General features: G+C 39.6%; 1 protein-coding gene across 5 annotated transcripts in view; it reads left to right on the forward strand.

Annotated features, from left to right (window-relative positions):
• The first annotated feature begins 14,957 nt into the window (after positions 1-14,957).
• LOC143288459 (uncharacterized) overlaps positions 14,958-22,540 on the forward strand; it is a 260,746-nt gene continuing 253,163 nt past the window's right edge. For all 5 annotated transcript variants that reach the window (XM_076596974.1, XM_076596975.1, XM_076596978.1 and 2 more), the window contains exon 1: positions 14,958-15,379. In XM_076596974.1, coding sequence (XP_076453089.1) covers positions 15,122-15,379 — 258 coding nt within the window. In that variant the 5' untranslated portion in view covers positions 14,958-15,121. The remainder of the gene's footprint in view (positions 15,380-22,540) is intronic.

Genomic DNA, 22,540 nt, shown 5'->3' on the forward strand with positions numbered 1-22,540 from the left:
TAACATACTTTTTTAAAGGGCGATAAATAAATTGCGGTATCCGCAGTGAGAACGCTGTTTAAATCTTATTATTCTGGTGTATCTTGGGCATTCAAAAAATATTTGAGGGCAATAAAAAATTCTTTTTAAGTCCGCGGTAAAGGAGACGTGGCTATCGCCGCAATCACACTGCAACATTTAGCCGTTTTCTCTAGATCTAGATAGAAGTACAAGTTTAGTTACACCCACCGGGAATGTAGTACGACACGGTCGATTCAATTTCTCATTTATGTTCATTCTAGTTTTATAGTTTTAAAGTTGATATGAAAATTGAGTATTTTGTTAAACTAATAACATGTAGAGCCAAGTACAAGTACTTCTAAACGTCGAATGAAGTGAAAAGGACTTCATTTTGAGAGAAGTCTAGACTGGAAATTTTTTCGTTTCATCAATTCAAGGGTATTAACTCGCATGGTTTACAATTTTTAACTGTGAATTCAGACTGATTCTGTGGATATTTTTATGGCAGTTTGGGGCATAATACAGTAAGTGATGAGGCGTTCACAAATCTTTCTCTGAATAAATATTTAACGGTCTCCTTCTCCAACTTTTCATCACATGTTATCGTTTATTGTCCATTGAATATAGGATTGAATGGGCAGGTCACCAACTTGAAACAAAATGGCGTCGTTCGCGTTCGCGAAGAATATGAGCACACGCTTTGAATGTGTATAACAATATGTGTACGCAATTGATTTTTGCCCATGACCTTCAGGGCTCAACCAATAGATCTATTAAGTCCACTCGTCGTATTGATTTTTGTATTCTCCAAAAAAGACCACTTAGGCGAATGAACATAGTGAAAGCCCTGTACACTGAGAGTAAAACACACAAGCTTTTTATGTATTGAGTATAATTTCAAAATGTAATGTTTAAGATGAGAAAGATCAGTTTAAAGTTTAAAGCAAATTAAGTCCCCTAGCATTAATTACAGATTAATTTCCCTTTTTTACTATCTGCACCAAAACGTTTGCAAAATAAATAAAACTTCCATGCTTAGCAAAAGAAATTCCTGTTTGAACAAAAAATGAAAATAATGACTGCTCTTGTTGTCGTGTCAGAATATCAGATCAAAGTGTCAAGTTTAGAGAATAAAAAAAATATATAAATATAACAGTAAATGCAGTTTGCATATAATTTGGCTTCTTTTTTTTATTTTTTGTGCCCATCCCAGAGGTGCAATATTGTTTTAAACAAGATGACTGGAAAGAACTGAATTTTCCTATTTTTATGCCTAATTTGGTGTCAACTGACAAAGTATTTGCAGAGAAAATGTCAGTGTTAAAGTTTACCACAGACACACAGACACAGACACACACAGACACACAGACACACAGACACACGCGCACACACACACACACACACACACACACACACACACACACACACAACCGAACACCGGGTTAAAACATAGACTCACTTTGTTTACACAAGTGCGTCAAAAATGGTTTAAGAAGAACGTAACATTGCAGTACGATATATGTATCGCCGTCCGCGTTCTGGTCTGGGACTGTTAAACTTAATTCAGATATTTCAGTTTCTAACTGAGGGATGACTGGAAGAGTACTATTGCTAGATTCTATCGTAGACTGTTTAACAAAATATCCATTACATATGTTAGCTTTTTCTTTATTTGTGTAGTACATCTTATTGTTAAATAATAACGGCGGTATTTCACCTGAATCGACACCCTTCTTACTCATAAACGCTTTAACTAATTGCCACCAATATTTGTTACCAAATTGTGAAGGATCAGAAGCCTTTTTATTCAATTCTTCTAAGTATTCGATTTTCCTATTTCTAACTTTTGATACTACAAAATTCCTAAACTGACGGAAGCTTTGCCAGTCTCCTGGCAAATTGCTTCTTTTTGCTTTCTTGTGGAGGTCTTTACGTTGTTTAATTAAGAATAGAATTTTATCAGTCATCCATAGTGTATTACCAGAGCAGATTTTAACCCACTTGAAAGGCATGCATGATTTAGCTATATCAAGTAAAATTTCACTAAACAGTTCTGCCCTTTCATCTACAGTTTCCTTAGATAATACAATATCCCAATTAATCCCTAATAGTAAACGTTGTAATTTTTCCACATATAACTTCTTGTAGTTATAGATAGTCCTCTTAAATGAAGTTTTTCCAGTAACTGAATTCTTTATAGAAACACAAGGAACACTGTGGTCACTACAGATGGGAGATAAGACATCAACAGATTGAATGATTTGTGGACTTTGGGTTAATATCAAATCTAAACAAATACTGGTAGTTTCAGTCACCCGTGTAGGCTGGTTGGTCAGTTGATGCAAGTCATACAGGTTTAATATGTCAAGGAAGTGCTGTGATGGTCTGTTCAGTATTAAAATCTCCAAATATTAAGAACTTACTTGACGTACTGTTTGCTTTGTTAATACTATTACTAATTAATTGCCAATAATTTACTGGTGAATTAGGAGGGCGATAAAAAGACCCAATAAGTAAACTTGTCTGATCAAGTTTTGTTTTTATCCACACAGCTTCTAAGTCAGGTACTGAGAGGTCGTGGCGTACTTTACAATATAGAGAATGTTTTACATAAATTGCAACACCACCGTGAGGGTCATTTGGCCGGTCACGTCTGAAAGGTAGGTGAAAATTAGTCAGTAGTATGTCGTTGTTACAAACGGTATCCGAAAGCTATGTTTCGGAAACAGTAATCACGTCACAATTGCTTAATTCCACGTCTAAAATGTCTATCTTATTTCTCAGACTTTGAACATTGATATATATGGCACGGAGCTCACCACCTACAGCTGGTCCTGGGTTAAGTTCAGTGTCACCTGCTAGTATCAAAAACATGAAGAAGAAGAAGAAAACTATGTATCTTGCAATGCCACAACAACTGTTACAGTCTTTACCACTGGTTCTGTTCATACATTTGATATACGCTTCTCTCTTAATAATCAAAGTATATGTATCAACAAAAAGGTGCACAAAAATAGCTAAACTTACACGACTTGCATTCCTAAAACATGTCAAAATCATACACGGTAATACCATTTGTATATCAGTGAGTACAATGCAGCTGGAGGCCCAGCAACGGAATAGAAGAAACCAACCCTAGCCCTGTAGACACTGATGTCAACAGCCATTAGGTGACAACACTGTGCAGAATAGAGAACACGAAAACAGGGCATTGGATTGTGTTCATTTGGGGTGTAATCTCTCTAAGGGTGAAGAAGATATCGTAAGAAAGTGCATACATATTAAGCTATTTTTAATATCTAGTAAGAATGAAGATAAAGTGGACAGTTTCAGTAATGTGCAATATAAAAGCAAATCAAGTAAACAAACAAAAAATAGCTCAGCAACAAATGAGCACAAGTATAATATGGATCTCCCTCAAGCCAAGTTGTGATTACATAGCATTTTAACTGAGAAAAAAGTGAAAGTGTTCAGATTCATTAATATGTTTAACACATGAATATACTGAAAAAATGCATATTCTCATCTCTTCTGCACAGTCTTACAGAAAACGTCGTGTTCCAGTTAACCGTTCACAATAAATCAAACACGCCTTCCCTCCCCCCCCCCCTCTCTCTCTCTCTCTCTCTCTCTCTCTCTCTCACACACACACACACACACACACACATACTGGCACACACACACACACACACACACACACACATGCACACACGCACGCACGCACTCACGCACGCACACACACACACACACACACACACACACACACACACATGCAAGCACGCTTGCATGCCCGTTCATGAACGACTGTGGGCGCACATGCAAGGGATGGTTTACATTCATAAAAGCAGACATTCCAGGATCCAGGTATGATTTTCTAAATGTCCAGTTTGTAACAAGGCGATGTGTGATGCTATTTCAAGGTTACAATAGCTATACATTGAACCATTTGCAAGATGAGGTTATGATGCATAACACTGTCATGTCACCACACAAACACACATACATAAACATATGCACATGCATACACACACGCATGCTCACAAACACACGCACACAGACATACACACACATACCATGCACAAACATGCTTACACACACGCGCGCGCGCGCGCGCGCGCGTGCATGCGCATACGCATACACACACTTTTATACGACCAAAATCAAAATCGTAAACATAGCCTTTTCCATCATCAAGTCATATGGGGACTTATCCACGGACATTCCATTGACAGCAGTTGCACCAGTGTCAATGTGTCAATTCATTCCAAAATATATGTATCACTGTATGTCACAGGAGTGCACTTACATGCACTGGAAGGGGGATTTGGAGTGGGGGAATCCAAAACCAAGTTAAAGGAGGATTTTTCCTTGAGTTTTTCAGCTGCAGCATCCTATACAGATAGCTGAACATTATCCATAAACATTCAAACTTCATCAATTGCACCAATAAGCATTAGTTCCTAAAAGATTCATGTACAGATAGCTGAGCGTCATCTCCGCTTTAGCCCTGTACATAACCACAGTCAGTGTGAAGTCAAAATTCAAGGTTTCTCAAGTCATTTCAAATTGCCATTGACACACATGTATCTGATTTAAAGATACACACTTACGCATTCGCACATTATACAGTTTGTTCACTTAAGTATATATGCACATGCATTAAGAATATCCACATGGTATGCTAAAGTTATGATATGTATGCATTTACTCATATGTATGTGACATACACACACACACGCACACACCCATCACCCGACACGCACACGTTCACGTACACACTCACGGGCATACACGTGCGCGTGTGCACATACACATGCACACACACCCATACACATTTCCAATATTAAACACAATGCGATGGGCATCAATATGTTAAAAAAATAAAATAAAATAAAAGGGGGGCGGGGGGGCCATATGATTTACAAAATTTTATGCACGGAAGCTTTGCACTTACTCCAAACTTTTGCAAAACGCAGCCAAACGAGACCAAAGTTATTTCAAGTCTGGTACAGAACATGAAACAACCGAATATCCTTCCATATATATATATACAAATATGGATGGCTCACAAGGTTAGTACAGCAAAGTTACTGAAACAACTTAACAAGTGAAGATGTATGTAATGTCGGGCCTGTCACATGGGTGTATCTCGCACCGCCGCGACCCGGATAACAGTGCGCTTGCACCGCTGTGGGAGGCGTGGCACATGTGTTGCTGGTGGGGCGATGGACACTCTATCTGTGTCTCTGCCTCTCTCTTAATTTGTTTCTTAATCAAAGTCATAACAGTCATGCGCAACTACTGAAAGAGTCCTAACAATCGTGCTCAACATACATGCGCGCACACACACACACACACACACACACACACACACACACACACACACACACACACGCACACAATCAGGTAATCACAATAATTGAAAAATCGAATAAATCACCGTGAAATAGATAGTTGTGTCACAATTCACAACGAACAGTCAGAAGAGAGCGTTAAACTGGCGTTGAGTGGTCACACGATGTGTTGTTTCTCTCTTCTTCTTCTTCTTCTTCTTCTCTCTCTCTCTCTCTCTCTCTCTCTCTCTTCTTCTTCTTCTTCTTCTTCTTCTTCTTCTTCTTCTTCTTCTTCTTCTTCGTATATTCGTTGTAGTTGTTTGAATGACAGTGATCTTATTTGTCCCTCATGCAGATGTGCTGAAGAAACTGGACTGCATTTGCTTTATGTTTGCTATAAAAGTTTGATTAGGCATTTAAATTTCGCAGTGTAGTTTATGTAATGCATTTAAATTTCACAGTGTAAGTTGTCGTTTTTATCAATAGTTGTGCATTGTTTTTTGTGTTGTTTTTGTTGTTGCTGTTGTTGTTTTGTTTTGTTTTGTTTTTTCTTTTCTATTCGTTTAATCGTTAATTTATGTACATTGCCAGAAGTATGGATGTTAATTGTGGAGTGCAGTGATAGCCTGGAGGTAACGCGTCCGCCTAGGAAGTGAGAGCGCGCTGGTTCGAATCACGGCTCAGCCGCCGATATTTTCTCCCCCTCCACTAGACCTTGAGTGGTGGTCTGGACGCTAGTCATTCGGATGAGACGATAAACCGAGGTCCCGTGTGCAGCATGCACTTAGCGCACGTAAAAGAACCCACGGTAACAAAAGGGGTTGTTCCTGGCAAAATTCTGCAGAAAAATCCACTTCGATAGGAAAAACAAAATTAAAAAAAAAAAACTGCACGCAGGAAAAAATACAAAAAATGGGTGGCGCTGTAGTGTAGCGACGCGCTCTCCCTGAATTTCACACAGAGAAATCTGTTGATAGAAAGAAATAAAATACAAATATAAATACAATTGTACTGGAATGTTCACAGTGCCTCTTTCGCAAGAGGCAATTATCTTTCTCGAAGAATTATCCGTATCTCTTTCTTTCTTGGTTATGTGCATTTTGAATATCACTCGTATTATCAAAAAAGAATACAACACCATACACATGCTGCGTTTATCCGTTCGTATGCGGTGTCAGTGGATTGTGGAGAATATAACGAAAAAGATTTTTGCACTGACGCACCACTGTTGTCTAGTGTTTGTGCCGCTTCGTGACCGTATGTATATGATGGTAATGATGATGATATAGATACTTATGATAGCGGCTATCCACGGTCGGAGACCAAGCTCTAAGCGTCTTACAAATTCTGGGTCATTTGCACAACAGGCAGCCTACCTTGGTAGAGCCGACTGACGGCTGCCAGTGGGCGCTCGTCATTCGTATCCTATGTTATTCAATCAGATTTCATGCATGAACACATACAAACTCAGACAGACATGTAACATTTTATGTGTATGATCGTTTTGTTTATTTACCCCGCCGTTTCTGGGGGTGTGCGTGCTGGGAATGACCTTGTTTCTATGACCCACCGAACGCTGACATGGATTACACTGAGGATCTTTAACGTGCGTATTTGATCTTCTGCGTACGTATACACACGAAGGGGGTTCAGGCACAAGCAGGTCTGCACACATGTTGACCTGGGAGATCGGAAAAATCTCCACCTTTTAACACCAGGCTCTGTTACCGAGATTCAAACCCGGGACCCTCAGATTGAAAGTCCAATGCTTTAACCACTCGGTTGCTTGATACCAAAACATGCTTTTTGTATAATGCAAGTAAAAATTTATTTTAAAAAAAAATATATATATAAAATAAAAACGGGGGTGGGGGTGATGGGAGCGGTGGATAGGGGGTTCATTAGTTTAGGCAAAAACCAATTTGATACACTTGCAATTAATACTCTTGTAAGTTTCCCTCGATGTGTCTGAGTTTGTGCTTTCGTATCTGTATGAATTTCTCGGTTAAGCAAATAATATAGGCGCGATTATGTTTTGCTTGACGTTGAAATCCTTCATGCTCTAACAGGGGTGAAAGAAAACTCAAAACATTGTTTTACTTGATTTCAAACATGTCACGAGTCACTTTCTTTTCTTTTTTTTCTTTTTTAATTTTTTTTTTTTTTTATATATATATATACCTTCAGTGAGAGTTTAAACTTCAATTTCTGCACCACTTGGGCTCAGATCGAGTCTGTCTGCACATGGGGAAAGCTATAAAACTGGCAGCTGACAGTAGTCAAAGATTAATCAGGGTATCAACTGAGAAAGCAACAGTGTTCACACGTCATGTTAGGCTAGCTGCGTGCCTGGTGGAGTGAAAACGTGCGAACCGCACTGGGTTAACACAGCACACTGCCACACATAAGCACGCCAGCTACTCACTCTCTGTGCGGTTTCCGTTATTTTGTTCTCAGTGAATTACGGAGTACACCCCACCCACCCTCGCCGTTACCACCCTCCATAGATAGAAACAGTCTTGCCAGCAACCATAGACTTTTTTTCAAAATCTTGATAACTGATTTACCTATATGGCTCAGTCCGCCGTTGATAAATGATATAATTAACTGGTAAATCAACATGCAAACAAACAGGTATTAGACATAGAAATGAAGATGATAATATCTTTTATTCAGAAATAATCTCATAAATGTTCACAAATTAACCGTTATTATGAGTGCCCTTAATATAATCATTGTCAACACAGCAACAGTCTCTATCATTCGGATTTTTGCCATTATCATGAAAATGATAACTGTCAACATTATCATGGTTTCGGTCATCATGTCATCATTACCATCATGATCAAACTGGATGATTTAAAGAACATACGTGTATGTCAGCGCACAGGCTCTACAGAACGATTTGATACTCTGTTCCCCTCAACCCCACCCCCCACCCTCCCAAGTGTTTTTTTGTTTTGTTTTGTTTTTGTTTTTTCCCCACAAGATTATTTTTTCGCTGTTTCAAGAGTTCTTATTCTATATCAACATGTTGGGTTTTTGTTTGTTTGGTTGTTTTTTTCAATTTTCAACATGAACATTCACAATGATGATACCCGTCACGACTCAGGGAGATTTGTGCTGAAAACATGTATCGCAGGGACGTGGAGAACGAGATGGACATTATGGCTCTGTCATGATATGGATGAGAAGATTACCGCCGACATTCCCACTGCCTGGGGAGATTGCTGCGATACACTGACCATTGTTCATGCCAAGCCTTCAGATGCTTTGGTACACAATGGGCCTCCCCGATCAATGCAAGCCCTGATTGTCAGGGGGAAAGAGGCCATCAAGCTACACTATGGTAACGGGGCCAGCCGGAGGGAGAGACGAGAGGGGAGTAGAAAATGGAGCTCTGTGTGTGTGTGTGTGTGGGGGGGGGGGGGGGGTGCGGAGGGGTGCGGAGAGGGGGGTAGCTAAGGGGGGGGGGGGGCGGGGGGGTGGAGGTGAGCGAGTTACAGAGTCTCCATGACTTATTTTTTTAATGGGATCGCATGTTTCCGACAGACTATCTTTACTCGATCACATGTCTGCGACAGTCTGTAAACACCCTTTTATCCGCTCTGTCCCTCTTCGCACCTAATTTTGGGGCTAAAGGTCAAATATACGTTCGTGCTACTGAACACTCATGTTTGTACACCAAGCATTTTTTTCCTGGGTGAGCGCGCGCGCGTGTGCGTGTGAGTGTGTGTGTGTGTAAAGAAATGCTGTAAAAAGTTGGGTTTGGGGTTGTTGTTTTGTAAGTTTCTTCTCCGGTTCCAATTCTCGACACGTGTGTGTAAACTTTCGCGCATTCGAACATGTGCAGATACAGACAGGTTGGGATAGTCTAGTGGGGGGAGAGAAGTTGGCGAAGGGGGGGGGGGGGGGGGGGGGGAGATGAGATTATGCGAGTTTTATGACAATCGCAATCTAGAAACTTCGGCCATTATTTCTTCTTCTCTGTCTTCGTTCGTGGGCTTCGTTCACTGGAATGTACTAGTGGGCTTTTACGTGAATGGCCGTTTTTACTCCCGCCATGTAGACAGTCATACTCCGTTTTCGGGGGCGGGAGGCGGGGGGGTGGGGGTGGGGGGGGTACATGTCAGGTATGTTCTTGTTTCCATAATGCATAACTCACCGAACGCTGGCATGGATTACGAGATCTTTAACGGGCGCAGTTGATCTGCATGCGAATACGAAGGGGGTTCAGGCGATAGGAGGTCATTGATATGGAGGATCGGAAAAATCTCCACCTTTATCCACCATGACCGGGATTCAAAATATACAATTTATGAAACATTTCTTCTCTCTGTCTCTGTTTCTGCCTACCTGTCTGTCTGTTAGTCTGTCTGTCTGTCTGTCTGTCTGATGAAACCTAATTACAATTATGTATGCATATATATACATATATGTATCTACATGTAGGCATATGCATGCATGTGTGTATATGTACGTAAGGGTGGGTGTGTTCGGGGATGAATGTGTGCATATTTGTGTGGGCGTGAGTGTGTGACTGTGTTCCCTTTATTACTTTTTATAATGATGATGATGGTGATGATTGCTATCATCATTAGTAGTAGTGGTGGTGGTAGTAGAAGTAGTAGTAGTAGTGTTTACCGTCATTATTATTGTTGTGTCTTATCGTTATTGTTTTTGTTGTCTCAAGGACAGATTGGAAGACTACGCAATGCCTAAAATCTGTATCCTTGAGTAATAAAGTTTTAAAATCTTGAATCTTGAATCTCTCCAGATTAATATCTAAACATGTTTTTGTAAGCTTGATAATTCGGTTGCGGTATTCGAGGTGATAACGCCTTTTTTTTTAAAAATCATGTTATTTTGGTACATTTCGGGCATTTAAGAAATTCTTTAAAGTCCGCGGTAAAGGAGACGTTGCCATTGCCTCAAGCACACCGTAATTTATCCCCATTCTCCACGTTTGCTGAGATCGTGTTCGACAGACTCAGCCGGCAAAACTTGGCCTACAACAGGGTCCATTCAGTTTAAATCATGTTTTTTGTGTGTGTTTGTGTTTTTTATATCTTGATTATTTACGAAAATCTTTTTATTTGGCGATAAAGGAGACGTTGCCATCGCCTCAGGCACACCGCAACATATGTGCTGTTTTCTCAAAATTTGCACAGACCGGTCTAGACAAGGCCGACCGAAACTCGGCAGTGAAACGTGAAACAGTCGATTCAAATTTTCTTTCATGTTCATTCTAGTTAATTCAGTGTGCACTTCAGAATATTCGTATGCAGTAAACACGTCGATGGTGTACTTAGTGTCACTGTACTGATGTGTTCTGTCCAGAATTTGCATTTCTTTTCTTTTAAATGCGAACAAGAAAAACTATGTCATGCCGTCATGTTACCAAACATAGCCTGTGTTCCAACAAATGAGAAGCGGTTTTATGGTGCGTTTTTTTTTTTTTTAATCGGATCGAGTCTCAACCATTAATGATCCGGAAAAAATGCTTAATGCGGAAGACTTCCAACCTATTATTGGTATGACTGTGAAGGTTTTTTCCCCTGCTATTTTTTAGTCGAAATTTGGTATTGGTAAAGTATTTCCAGAAAAAATAATGTTAAAGTTTACCACGGACACACAGACATACATAAATACATACATACAGACAGACAGACACACACACACACACACACACACACACACACACACACACACAACAGAACTCCGGGTTATAATATTGACTCACTTTGTTTCCACAAGTGAGTCAATGAATCAGCTATCCAGAAATCTGAGCGTGTGCGTACATGTATTCACGAGCGAAGTAAGAAAGACTGGGACAATGATTGAACGAATACGAAAAACACTGGCCTATGGCTGAATACAAAAGCCATTAGGCCTATATTATCCCCGGGGTACGACCCCACCCTCCATGTTCTTTTCTCTCCTCCATCGGAGAAGAAATGGCCCTAGGGACGAATTACCGGGACCAGTCGTTGAGAACGAAATTGCCTGGAACGATTTGTGGCACTGTCTCTCCCTCCCCAGCTATTCCCAAGTTATCTCGACATTTTCTTGGGAAAAAGGTAGGCCCTGCATAGCGCATGTTACACATTATACGACCTGTCCTTCTGTTGCTGATCCTATGCACCAATCCCCACCACACCCCACACTCCACACCCACATATCCCTTGCCTCATCCACTCTGTTAGGTTCCGAACTCTGGAGAACATGGACTGAAATTACAGGAGGCAAACTAACAATTTAGTCGATTCAGCGGTACCGGCTACACAGCCCCTTCTCCCACGCATGAGGATGTTAATTAGGCCGTGGAGCAATAGACCGTGCCTGATGTGTGTGGATGCCTTTTAGGATTTAGTTTCCTGCGGTGTCAATAGCATACTTCTTCACTGTACACTAACTGACGGCAATTTCGCCGCGGATTTCCCCATCTGTTTGCCTCAGTATTGATACATATGGTCTGATTCATATGGGTTTATCAACTGTACAGTGACTTTTCCGCTTTCAAAAGTGAAACTGTATATTTTTATGGACTGTCAGTTAGTGAGGTCAGTCACTGAAATTCGGGTAATATACGATTTTAAAAACAAACAAACGAACTTGTTTTGCATCGTGATTGAAAATCACATGAACCAACCGTCTGTACAATAACTGAACACTCCCCGAGATAGCTATAAGAACAAATAGGCCTAATTAATTAACGACAGGCAGATAGTTAGACAGATAGAGATATATAGAGAGACAGAAGACGGACAGGCAAAGAGAGAGAGAGAGAATGTGTGTGTGTGTGTGTGTGTGTGTGTGTGTGAGGAAGAGAGAGAGAGAAAGGGGGTTGGGGAGGGAACAGAGAGACAGAGGCAGACGGACAGACGATAGAGACAGAAAGACAGACAGACAATAAGCAGATAATTGATTAACTAGACAACAGGCAGATAGATAGACACATAGAGAGATATAGAGAGACAGATGACAGACAGGCAAAGAGAGAAAGAGAGAGAGAGAGAGAGAGACATACAGACAGACAGACAGACAGACAGAGTGTGTGTGTGTGTGTGTGTGTGTGTGTGTGTGTGTGTGTGTGTGTGTGTGTGTGTAAGGGAGAGAGAGAGGGGATAGAGTAAACAGAGAAACAGAAACAGACAGACGAGAGAGACAGACAAACAGATAGACAATAAGCAGATAATTTATATGGTTCGCTAGACGACAGGTAGATGGATAGATAGATAGACAGAAGACAAAGAGAAAGAGAATGAGAGAGAGAGGGAGGGAGACAGAGTAGGAGAGACAGACAGACAGTGAGAGAGACAGGCGAGAGAGAGAGATGGAGAGAGAGAGACAGAGACAGACAGACAGACAGACAGAGAGCCACACATACACGCACGTGCGCGCGCGCAAACACACACACACACACACACCTACGTATGCATCATAGTAGTGCACGCACGCACACGCACTCAGACACGCACGCATACACACACAGAGACTGTCAGACACTTGATTCACCCAGTTAACAGTCACACACTGTCAACAGACAGACAGACAGAGAGAGAGAGGGGGGGGGGAGGTGAGATATAGGGCTGAGGGGAGAGAAAAAGAGGAAGTGAAGGGGGCAGGAGACGAAGTGTTGAGCGTTTGAATGTCTTAGTTTGGGCGTGGAGTTATCGTTTGATAATAGTCCTCCGTGCTCCAATATGAGTGAAAGGATAGATAAAACTTGAATAATTTGATAGGTTAACGTAAAAATGTAAGGTAATAAAACAGAACGAAAGACAGAAGAAAGAAAGGAGAAAAACAAAAAAGAAAAAGATGGAAGCGAGGACAGGGGATTTTACTAAAAGGTAAAAGAACAAGAAAAGAAACCAAGAAAAAGAAAAAGAAAGGTACATTAATATTGCACAAGCGCGCGCAAACACAGACATACAGACAGACACAGACACAAACACAGGCACACACACACACACACACACACACACACACACACAAACTCCAGGAAATGATGGTCCCACGGTTTCAGTTTATTTTACAGACAAGTTTGGACAATATTCAGAGAATTGCCCTCTGGTTTAAGCAGTAACTGAATGTTCAGAGGAATGATCTTATCCTCAACCCAATAAAAGCATGATTATCAAAATAGGTAAAGGGGGGGAAGGAAAAAAAGTGACGTCCATTTTTGTAGACGATTAACCCCTAAACTAATACTGATTTCAAGCAAAAAATGGTGAGCGCATGCGGAACTCGTACTTGCACTGAACAAGTTTCTGTGTGAGTGTGTGTGAGGGAGAAGGGGGGGTGCGCAGTCATGTGTGTGTGTGTGTGTGTGTGTGTGTGTGTGTGTGTGTGTGTGTTATACGTCGATATTTCTTACTTGAGTATACATTGCACTCTTAAATTGTTGGGAAGCTAATGTTGACTTTTTTTTCGTTTTAAAATTCAAAAAAGCCTTTGTACATGATCACTAGCAATTTTTTTGTGTTATCAAATTATTGCTTCTTTGTTATTACTTTCTTGTGATCATTGTACAGCTCTTTGAGTACAGCTCACAGCGCTTGAAGGCGCTATGTTAATTTCTATTATTGTTGTTATCATTATTATTATTATTATCATCATTATTATTGTTATCATTATTATCATTATTATTACTGATTATTATCATCATTATCATAATTACCACTAAACTTGATACAGACCGTTTGGACTGATGAGCGAAGTGTATATAGCCAGGACTGGTATGATATGGCCGCATAGACTGTTTAAACCCCGGGGGTTACAGTAGCCGGCCTAGGCTCAGTACTTTATACCTGGGGTATAAGCTAGCCAGGGGTCAGTAGAGTTCGGCCTGTTACACCCGATGTCACTTTTCACACACACACACAAACACACACACACACTGACGTTCAGAGTGCATTTCCGGTCGACTTTGCAAAAAAAACAACAACCGCGTTATTATTCATTTAATTCGCATTAATCAACTGTTAATTCTGCCCATGTTCACAACTGATGTATATGTCAACATCAACAATCTCTCTCTCTCTCTCTCTCTCTCTCTCTCTCTCTGTGTGTGTGTGTGTGTGTGTGTGTGTGTGTGTGTGTGTGTTTAATTTTTTTTTCAATCCTGTGATTTTTTTTGATTTTTTTTTCAGTCCTGTGATCTTTATAGTCTGAATTTGTTCACGTGTGAATGGAAAATCCTAGACACGCACAATCTATGCACATGGGGGTCTCCTTTCAACGAGTCGCCTCCACTCCCTCGTCCACAATGCTTGTTCGTGTTTTACACCGTTGTGAAGCATCGTGTTCAGTGATTCCACACAGCACGGCTGGTTTGATCAAGTGCAGTCAGTGCGTGTCATCCACTTAAAAAAAGCGCGTGTGTACCGAACAGAGCAAGCATGTGCGACCCTCACTTCAAAAATAAGCATTATACTTTTAACGTTATTTTGGCTCGCTGAAAATTACATGTAAAGTAAACAGCCTCATAATCCCATTTTAAGATCGACCAAGTTTCAGCTGCCAACGGTATTACCGGCGCACTACATGTGGCTGGTTGTGTGCGCGGAGGCATACGGCTGGGTCGGAAGCAGTGCGGCCATATTGTGTGTTCCGCCATTTGAACAGTCGTGGAACGCATCTGTGTCCCGAAGTTGAAATATTTTGCGGGATTGTGGTAGTTACATTGGAGTACTGGTGAAGTCCGACTTGGAGTAACAAGCTTTAAGCTTGTAGGTGCGTTTCTGGTGATTTATGCGTTGGAAAGGCTTCACTGGAGGGAGAAAATGGAGACCGAACCAAGCAAGCCGCGGAATCGCACCAAGCGCAAGGAAAGAGCGCATCATCAACTCAATCAGGAAAAACAAAATCCAGCGGATGAGGGCTTCAGCGGGGATGAAGGAGAAGGGTCTCCCCCTCGCTCCAGCAGGGAAAAATGTCGAACCAAGCCTCGAAGACAGCGCAACAATTCTTCACTTTCATTTGAAGAGGACATCATTGATGGATTCGCTATCATGAGCTTCAAAACACTGGAAGACCTCGAGGTAAGCACAAAAGCTTTATTCAGTATTGACCAGCGACTTGCGGGTGATTGCTGGCGGCTCTTTGCTCGTCGGTTACAATTCTTTTACTTTGTTCCTATATAGACAAGGTGTTGTTGTTGTTTTTTATCTGTACTTTCGTGTGTTACCCAGAAGTGTTTTTTCTCAATTCTTTCCACCCCAAGCTTTGTATGTGTTTAATTTCCTGTATGAAGTCGGTCCGACCAGGCCATAGGCCAGCACTGCTCCCATGTGTGAACTCTTTTCCTTCATTCAGCAGATAATTACAATGTTAGGGGATTATAACACATGGGAGTGGGTAGGGAGGGGGATAGGGGTGAAAAATATTTTATGGTCTTTGTTTTGTTTTGTTTTTTGATGTGTCAGCAGTAGATGACTTGTACAGTTCTTGTATCTAACTTAAAAGCTGATTAGCTTGATCATTGATGGTAGTCACTGATCAATGACCAGTTATTCAGAAATTCCAAACTTCATTAAATAAACTATAAAGTTAAGATAAATTTGTATGAATTGGCTTAACTTCTTATTATGTTGAAGATTTTTACAATAAAGTTATAATTTGTATCCCAGTGCAGAAGAAGGCATCCATGGAAGTCAAGGCTATCAAGGCAAAAGTAAATAGAGTACATGGTTCTATAGACCAGCTGACACTACACTGACTGAATTTCAAGAAATCTGCATATCATTGTAGGTTAGAAGAGACTGAGAACCTGTGAATATTTCTCACAGAAAAAAGCATTTTTGACTCACTTGTGTAAACAAAGTGTGTTATAACCGGTGTTCAGTTCTTGTGTGTTTGCGTCCAAGGTAAACTTTAACATTGCCATTTTCTCTGGAAATAGTTATTATCTGGGGGAAACTCTCAAGCAGCATTTCATTGCTCAGTCTGGCCTCTGCCCCATCTTCACACACACACACACACACACACACACACACACAAGCAAACGCCCCCACACCCCCACCCCCCAGAAAAAAAGAAACAAACAGAAAGGTGGGAAGCAGATAAGGATATGGTGGTAAAAAATGCACAGAGAGAGTTAGAGAAAGAGAGAATGAATGAATGAATGAATTTTTTTTTATTGTATTCAGGCCATAGGCATCATTACACTGGGATGCTTGGAAGGGGATCATGCTGACAGTAACATTCCATTGACAATCTTACGAATATTCAGAACTGCCCAACTCCACGACTCAGAAATTGCACTATGTAAATGATGAATCAACAGCAATGTTTTTCAACAGTTTATCATGAAAGAGAGAGAGAGAATTATAGATCTGCAGTATTGGACTGATTCACTCGCAGGCATTGTACTGGAATTTAGATATATGTCAGTCAGGTGGGGACATGACAGATTTGAAGAACTGAAGAAAACCTACAATGTCTCCTGTTGTTGGTGGGGGGTGTGGGGGGGACAACCTTGAAGAAAGGCCACCGTTGAATGTTTTTTTAGTTGATTTTATATATATATATATTTTTTTTTTTTCGGTATGAAATCAACGTACCAGTCACTTGAGTTAGTGGATGACTGAGTGATCAAAAAAAATCTTCATAGTATTTTTTTTTGTTTTGTTTCTAAGAAAGCTAGTTATTATTTGAATTATTTCAGGTATGTTCCCTTGCTATGAGTATATCACAGTAAGAGTAATTAAGAATTTACTTATTTTCTTTTGTTACATCTCATAAAATATGAACTCACAATATACACAGAATAAATTAAGTACTCACAATGCACACATAATAAATTAAGTAATCATGATGAATCATCCAATCATTGAATTTACAGCATATGTGGTGTATGTTTGTGCATGCGCATGTGTATCATTATCATTATGACAGGATGGGTGTGTAGTGTAAATTAAAAAGCTGTTGCCAGTAATTCTGTATATATAGGTTGTAAATACGGTTTCTTGTATGGTTTCTGTGCTTTTGATTTTTTGGTTTTGTGTGAAAAATCCAATAGTGGAAGCCACAAATATACAGCAGTCAATTTAATGACATATGAATTTTTTGATGTAACTAAGATTGTTTAAACGGTGCAGTCAGTCATTGAATCAGAAAAAATGATGGCAAGTCCAGGCTGCCAATAAGTTGCAGAGAAGACAGAAGCATACTTCAGCAGTCTATTGTTGTCACTTGCCATAGTTCTCACTCACTGATTCATCCTATTTGAATTATGTATCAGTGCTCTACTTTGAAAATTAATTTGCAAACTTGTGCTAATTGAACAAACTGGAAATTTGGAGGCACAGCTAACATTGTAAAAAAAAAAAAAGAAGTAGATAATGTTTGTACTTCTTTTCGTCATGCACTGTCAAGATAGTTGAATAGCCACTATTGATTTTTTTTTTTTTAAATTGTGAAATTACAATTTTCTTATCTTATGACTTTGAGTAAATGTTTCAAAGAATACAACCTCTATATCATCCAGCAGATTATTTCAACTCTTGTCAGGCAGATGAGATCAGGAGCTAAGGAGGTAGAACAAGAAATGTTGATGTTTTTTCCAGATGTCTTCCCATAGCTGTTGGGACCCAGCATGAAATGTCTGTGGTGTAGCTAAAGTTCTCTGCAAGTTTCCATTTCTTTTTTTGTACATGGAAGGATCAGCTTCAGTGCACTCTCTGTCTGTCCTTTACTGAAGTGTGTTTGCACGTGTGTGTGTGTGTGTGTGTGTGTGTGTGTGATTCTCTCTCTCTCTCTCTGAACATGTATGCACGCATGCTTACAAAGTTACATACATGTATATATGTTGATGTTCTTGTGAGCATGCCTGTGCATGTGCATGGATCTGTGAGTGTGTGTCTACTCAGTATGCTTAAAAAAGAATAGTAAAATGTAATGAAAACAATATATATATGTGAGAGAAAAGTGAGTGATTTTGGTTGAATGTAAAAATGAGCATTGTTTTATTTCAAACTAGAAGTAATTTCAGCAATGAAATTTGATATATATCATTTAATTTATACACACATACATACACACAGAGACTCAAACACACACACACACACACACACACACACACACACACACACACACACACACACATATTTGGTAGATGTTAAGTTTATAAATTCACTATTTTGCCCTCCATACCTCCACCCCACCCCCATCTACAAGATAAAATTCCTTATTTTGACTTGGTAGTGTTCTGTTCAGTTTATATTCTGAGAAATACGTTAAAAAAGAAAGAAAGAAAAAAAGTTCCTTCCAAATCTGCTGTATTGCAGTAAACTATCAGGTACTGCTGTTGGATTGAATACAAACTAAAAATAGGTCAGAGATTACCAATGTCTGGTGGAAAAACAGCCCCAAACTGTTGCCAGTGGCTGTCACATGTGGTGGGGTGGGAATGATAAAAGGCAGGGAGACAAAAGATGTAGGTTTCACTTTGTGGGGGTGTATCGTGATGAACAGTAATGAGCTAGGTGTGACAGATAACAGGCAGGCATGCAGAGAGCCTGTATTCACCAGAGCCAATACACTGTTTGAGCAAACAGTGGCAGCCCAGTTAGAGGAGCAGGCCAGTTAAGTACCCAGCTTGAAAGACAGCCACAGCAGTCAACATTGTTACATTGTTGGCTGTGAAGAAAACAACAGATAATGCTAAGCTTACCTTTTAAGTTTTCAACACTGAACAGATCACTGATCAGTAGTCATCAACATGGCAACAGTTAACGATGTGGCGGATTATGGTAAATTTAACTGAGATAGTGCTTTTCCGTCGGTGTCAAATAGCCTTTTGTTTTGTTTAAAAGACATTGTGTGTTTTTACGTCAGTGTCAAATAGCTTTTTGTTTTGTTTGATTGACATCTTGTAAAATAGCTTTTTGTTTTGTTTGATAGACATCTTGTAAAATATTTTGGCAATTTCTCAGACACATTACTCAGGGGGATAAACAAACACATACAATACATAGACAGAGTCAGACACACACTCTCCCACCTCGCCCCCTGCCCAACTACCCCCCCCCCCCCCCACCCCCTGTCTCTCTGTCTGTCTCTCAGAGGACTGAAGAGATGGTCATCATGGAACTCACAAAGTGCTAAAATTAAAATGGAAAATTTGCAACTGGTTAAAATGATATGCTTTTCTGTCTGATTTAGTTTTAAAAGTTTTTTTTGGGTTTTTTGTTGTTGTTTTTTTTATTTGTTTTTTTTAATTATAAAATTATTTGTATGTCATATACTGTGTGATACAGAGAAGGATAGGGGTGGGTTCTGGTTTCTAGTGTAAGCATGTGACTTCTTACAGTTCAGTAACAATTTTTTGACTGAATAAGTTAACTAGTTGGTTGGCTGATTGACTTGGAGAGTAAATTATGTAAATGGTTAATTTATTGATAGATTACACTTTGTTATTTCAGTGAATTAATTATTAATCAACAGTACATTTGTTTGTTAGACTCGCCTATTTATAACTATATAAGCTAACAAATATACTTGTATGCTTTGTTCAATTGTTGTCAGTTCATTTATGTTTGCTTACAGCATGTATGTTTGTGCGCGCATGTGTGTGTGTGTGTGTGTGTGTGTGTGTGTGGTTGAAAAAATGTTTAAACTCTGGTTTCTACTCCTGCCATTTCAGAAATTGGTATTTGTATTTTTTTAAGACTTGCATCATTTGTCTTTAATGTTAATCTTATTCAGTTTGAAATACCTTTCCCATTGTCATTTTTAAAGTACATTTTGGCATCAGACTTTTACATTGATTCCATGCCCATCTGAAAAAACAGGCATTATGCTTGAACGGAAAACAAGTCGGGGAAAATGTTATTTTGTTAAACTGAAAAGAAAATTGTCACTTTAGTGTTTTCCTGAATACAGAATAGTGTTGCCGATCTTAAATCGCTCTTCCAACTCAAAATACGTCACAAGGATTAATACCCTCACGCTTTGATCAGTTGGCATTCAACACAGCACGCTACCTATTATGACAGCCGTACAAATTTATTAGCCAGCTTGGCCAAACGGCGTGAATTTGCTTGTCGTTTTCTGTCTGACCTTTGTGGGGCGCAGGCAGGCTGTTCGCAGCACCCGCCGTCTTTGTTTGGCCTATTGTGAATTCATCGGTGACGGAGCAGCGCGGAGGCCGGGGAAACGTCAGTGAAAGCCCCGCACACACACAACAAAGCCCGCAGCCTTTCAAGACAGAGAGCAGACACAGTTTGAGGGGAGGGGGATATGGGGGGTATATGGGGTGTGTGTGTGTGTGGGGTGGGGGGGGGTGGGGGGGGGAGGGGGAGGACGTGGGGGGTGGGGGTGACAAATGCTGGGTGTTACTACCCGGATTCTTCAAGCTCTGGTCTACTGGCCTCGCTGGGAGAGGTCGGGTTAGTAGTTATATACTTGTTCGGGCATGCTTTGTGGGGGTGTCAGTACAGAGCGTAATATTGCCCACTTATTTTCAGAACATAAAAAGATGGAAATGCAGGCATCGCACAAGCAAATAAAACAACACCAGCTTAAAAGAAGCACGATTTAGGATTTAGTCTTAATGGCTGTGTGCATATTGCAGGAATTGAAGGCAAAATTGATTTAACTTGGAAAAGTGCAACTGTAATTTTTTTTTTTTATAAATGGAGATCTGCTGACTTTGAAAATAAAGTAATGAGCTTACAGATTTATAAATGGTGTAATGAAAACTAGTTGACTTGGAAAACAAGAGAGGCAAGGCCTTCAAGACTCACTTGTGATACACTTTAAAAAACAAAACAAAAAAATCTAATCGTTAAAATGTGTTCTGTATTTGTTGTTATAAAGCTTCGGGTTAAAAAAAAGAAAGAAACGAATAAAAGAAAAAAAAAAGTCCTTATGGCAGATTCGAACACCGCGTGTTCAGGTGAGAAGAAACTGTCTTAACCAATACACTAGCGTGGCTCCTTAACTGATGTTAAAAAATTTAACATTTAAACATGCTTTTTTAAAGAGTGATAAATCGATTGGGGTATTCGCAGTGAGAATGCTGTTTAAATCATATTCTGGTGTATCTTGGGTATTCAAAAAAATCTTTAAGGGTAATTAAAAATTCTTTTTAAGTCGTAAAGGAGACTTAAAGGAGACGTGGCTATCGCTGCAATCACACTGCAACATTTAGCCGTTTTCTCTGGATCTAGATAGAGGTACAAGTTTAGTTACACCTGCCGGGAATCTTACGACACGGTCAATTAAATTTCTCTTTTATGTTCATTCTAGTTTTATAGTTTTAAAGTTGATTTGAAAATTGAGCATTTTGTCAAACTAATAACATGTAGAGCCAAATACAAGTACTTCTAAACGATATATGAAGCGAAAAGGACTTCATTTTGAGAAAAGTCAAGACTGGAAATTTTTACGTTTCATCAAGGGTTTTAACTCTCTTGGTTTATTAGTTTTAACTTTGAATCCCGACTGATTTTTGACTCACTTGTGTAAACAAAGTGAGTCTATGTTTTAACCTGGTGTTCGGTTGTCTTTGTGTGTGTGTGTCTGTGTGTCCGTGGTAAACTTTAACATTGACATTTTCTCTGCAACTACTTTGTCAGTTGACACCAAATTTGGCATAAAAATAGGAAAAATTCAGTTCTTTCCAGTCATCTTGTTTAAAACAATATTGCGCCTCTGGGATGGGCACAAAAAGATAAAGAATGAAGCCTAATTATATGCAAACTGCATTTACTGTTATATTTATATTTTTTGTATTCTCTAAACTTGGCACTTTGATCTGATATTCTGACCCAACGGCTAGAGCAGTCATTATTATCATTTTTTGTTCAAACAGGAACTTCTTTTGCTAAGCATGGAAGTTTTATTTATTTTGCAAACGTTTTGGTGCAGATAGTAAAAAAGGGAAATTACTCTGTAATGCTAGGGGAGTTAATTGGCTTTAAACTGATCTTTCTCATCTCAAAACATTACATTTTGAAATAAGAGAGGCAAGGCCTTCAAGACTCACTTGTGATGCACTTTTTAAAAAAATCCAAGCTTTTTATGTTTTGAGTATAATTTCGAAATGTAATGTTTAAGATGAGAAAGATCAGTTTAAAGCAAACTAAGTTCCCCCAGCAGAGTAATTTCCCTTGTTTTACTGTCTGCACCAAAACGTTTGCAATAAACAAAACTTTCATGCTTAGCAAAAGAAGTTCCTGTTTGAACAAAAAATGATA

Source organism: Babylonia areolata, chromosome 12, assembly GCF_041734735.1.
Source record: "Babylonia areolata isolate BAREFJ2019XMU chromosome 12, ASM4173473v1, whole genome shotgun sequence".
In the NCBI taxonomy this organism is placed as follows: Eukaryota; Metazoa; Mollusca; class Gastropoda; order Neogastropoda; family Buccinidae; genus Babylonia; species Babylonia areolata.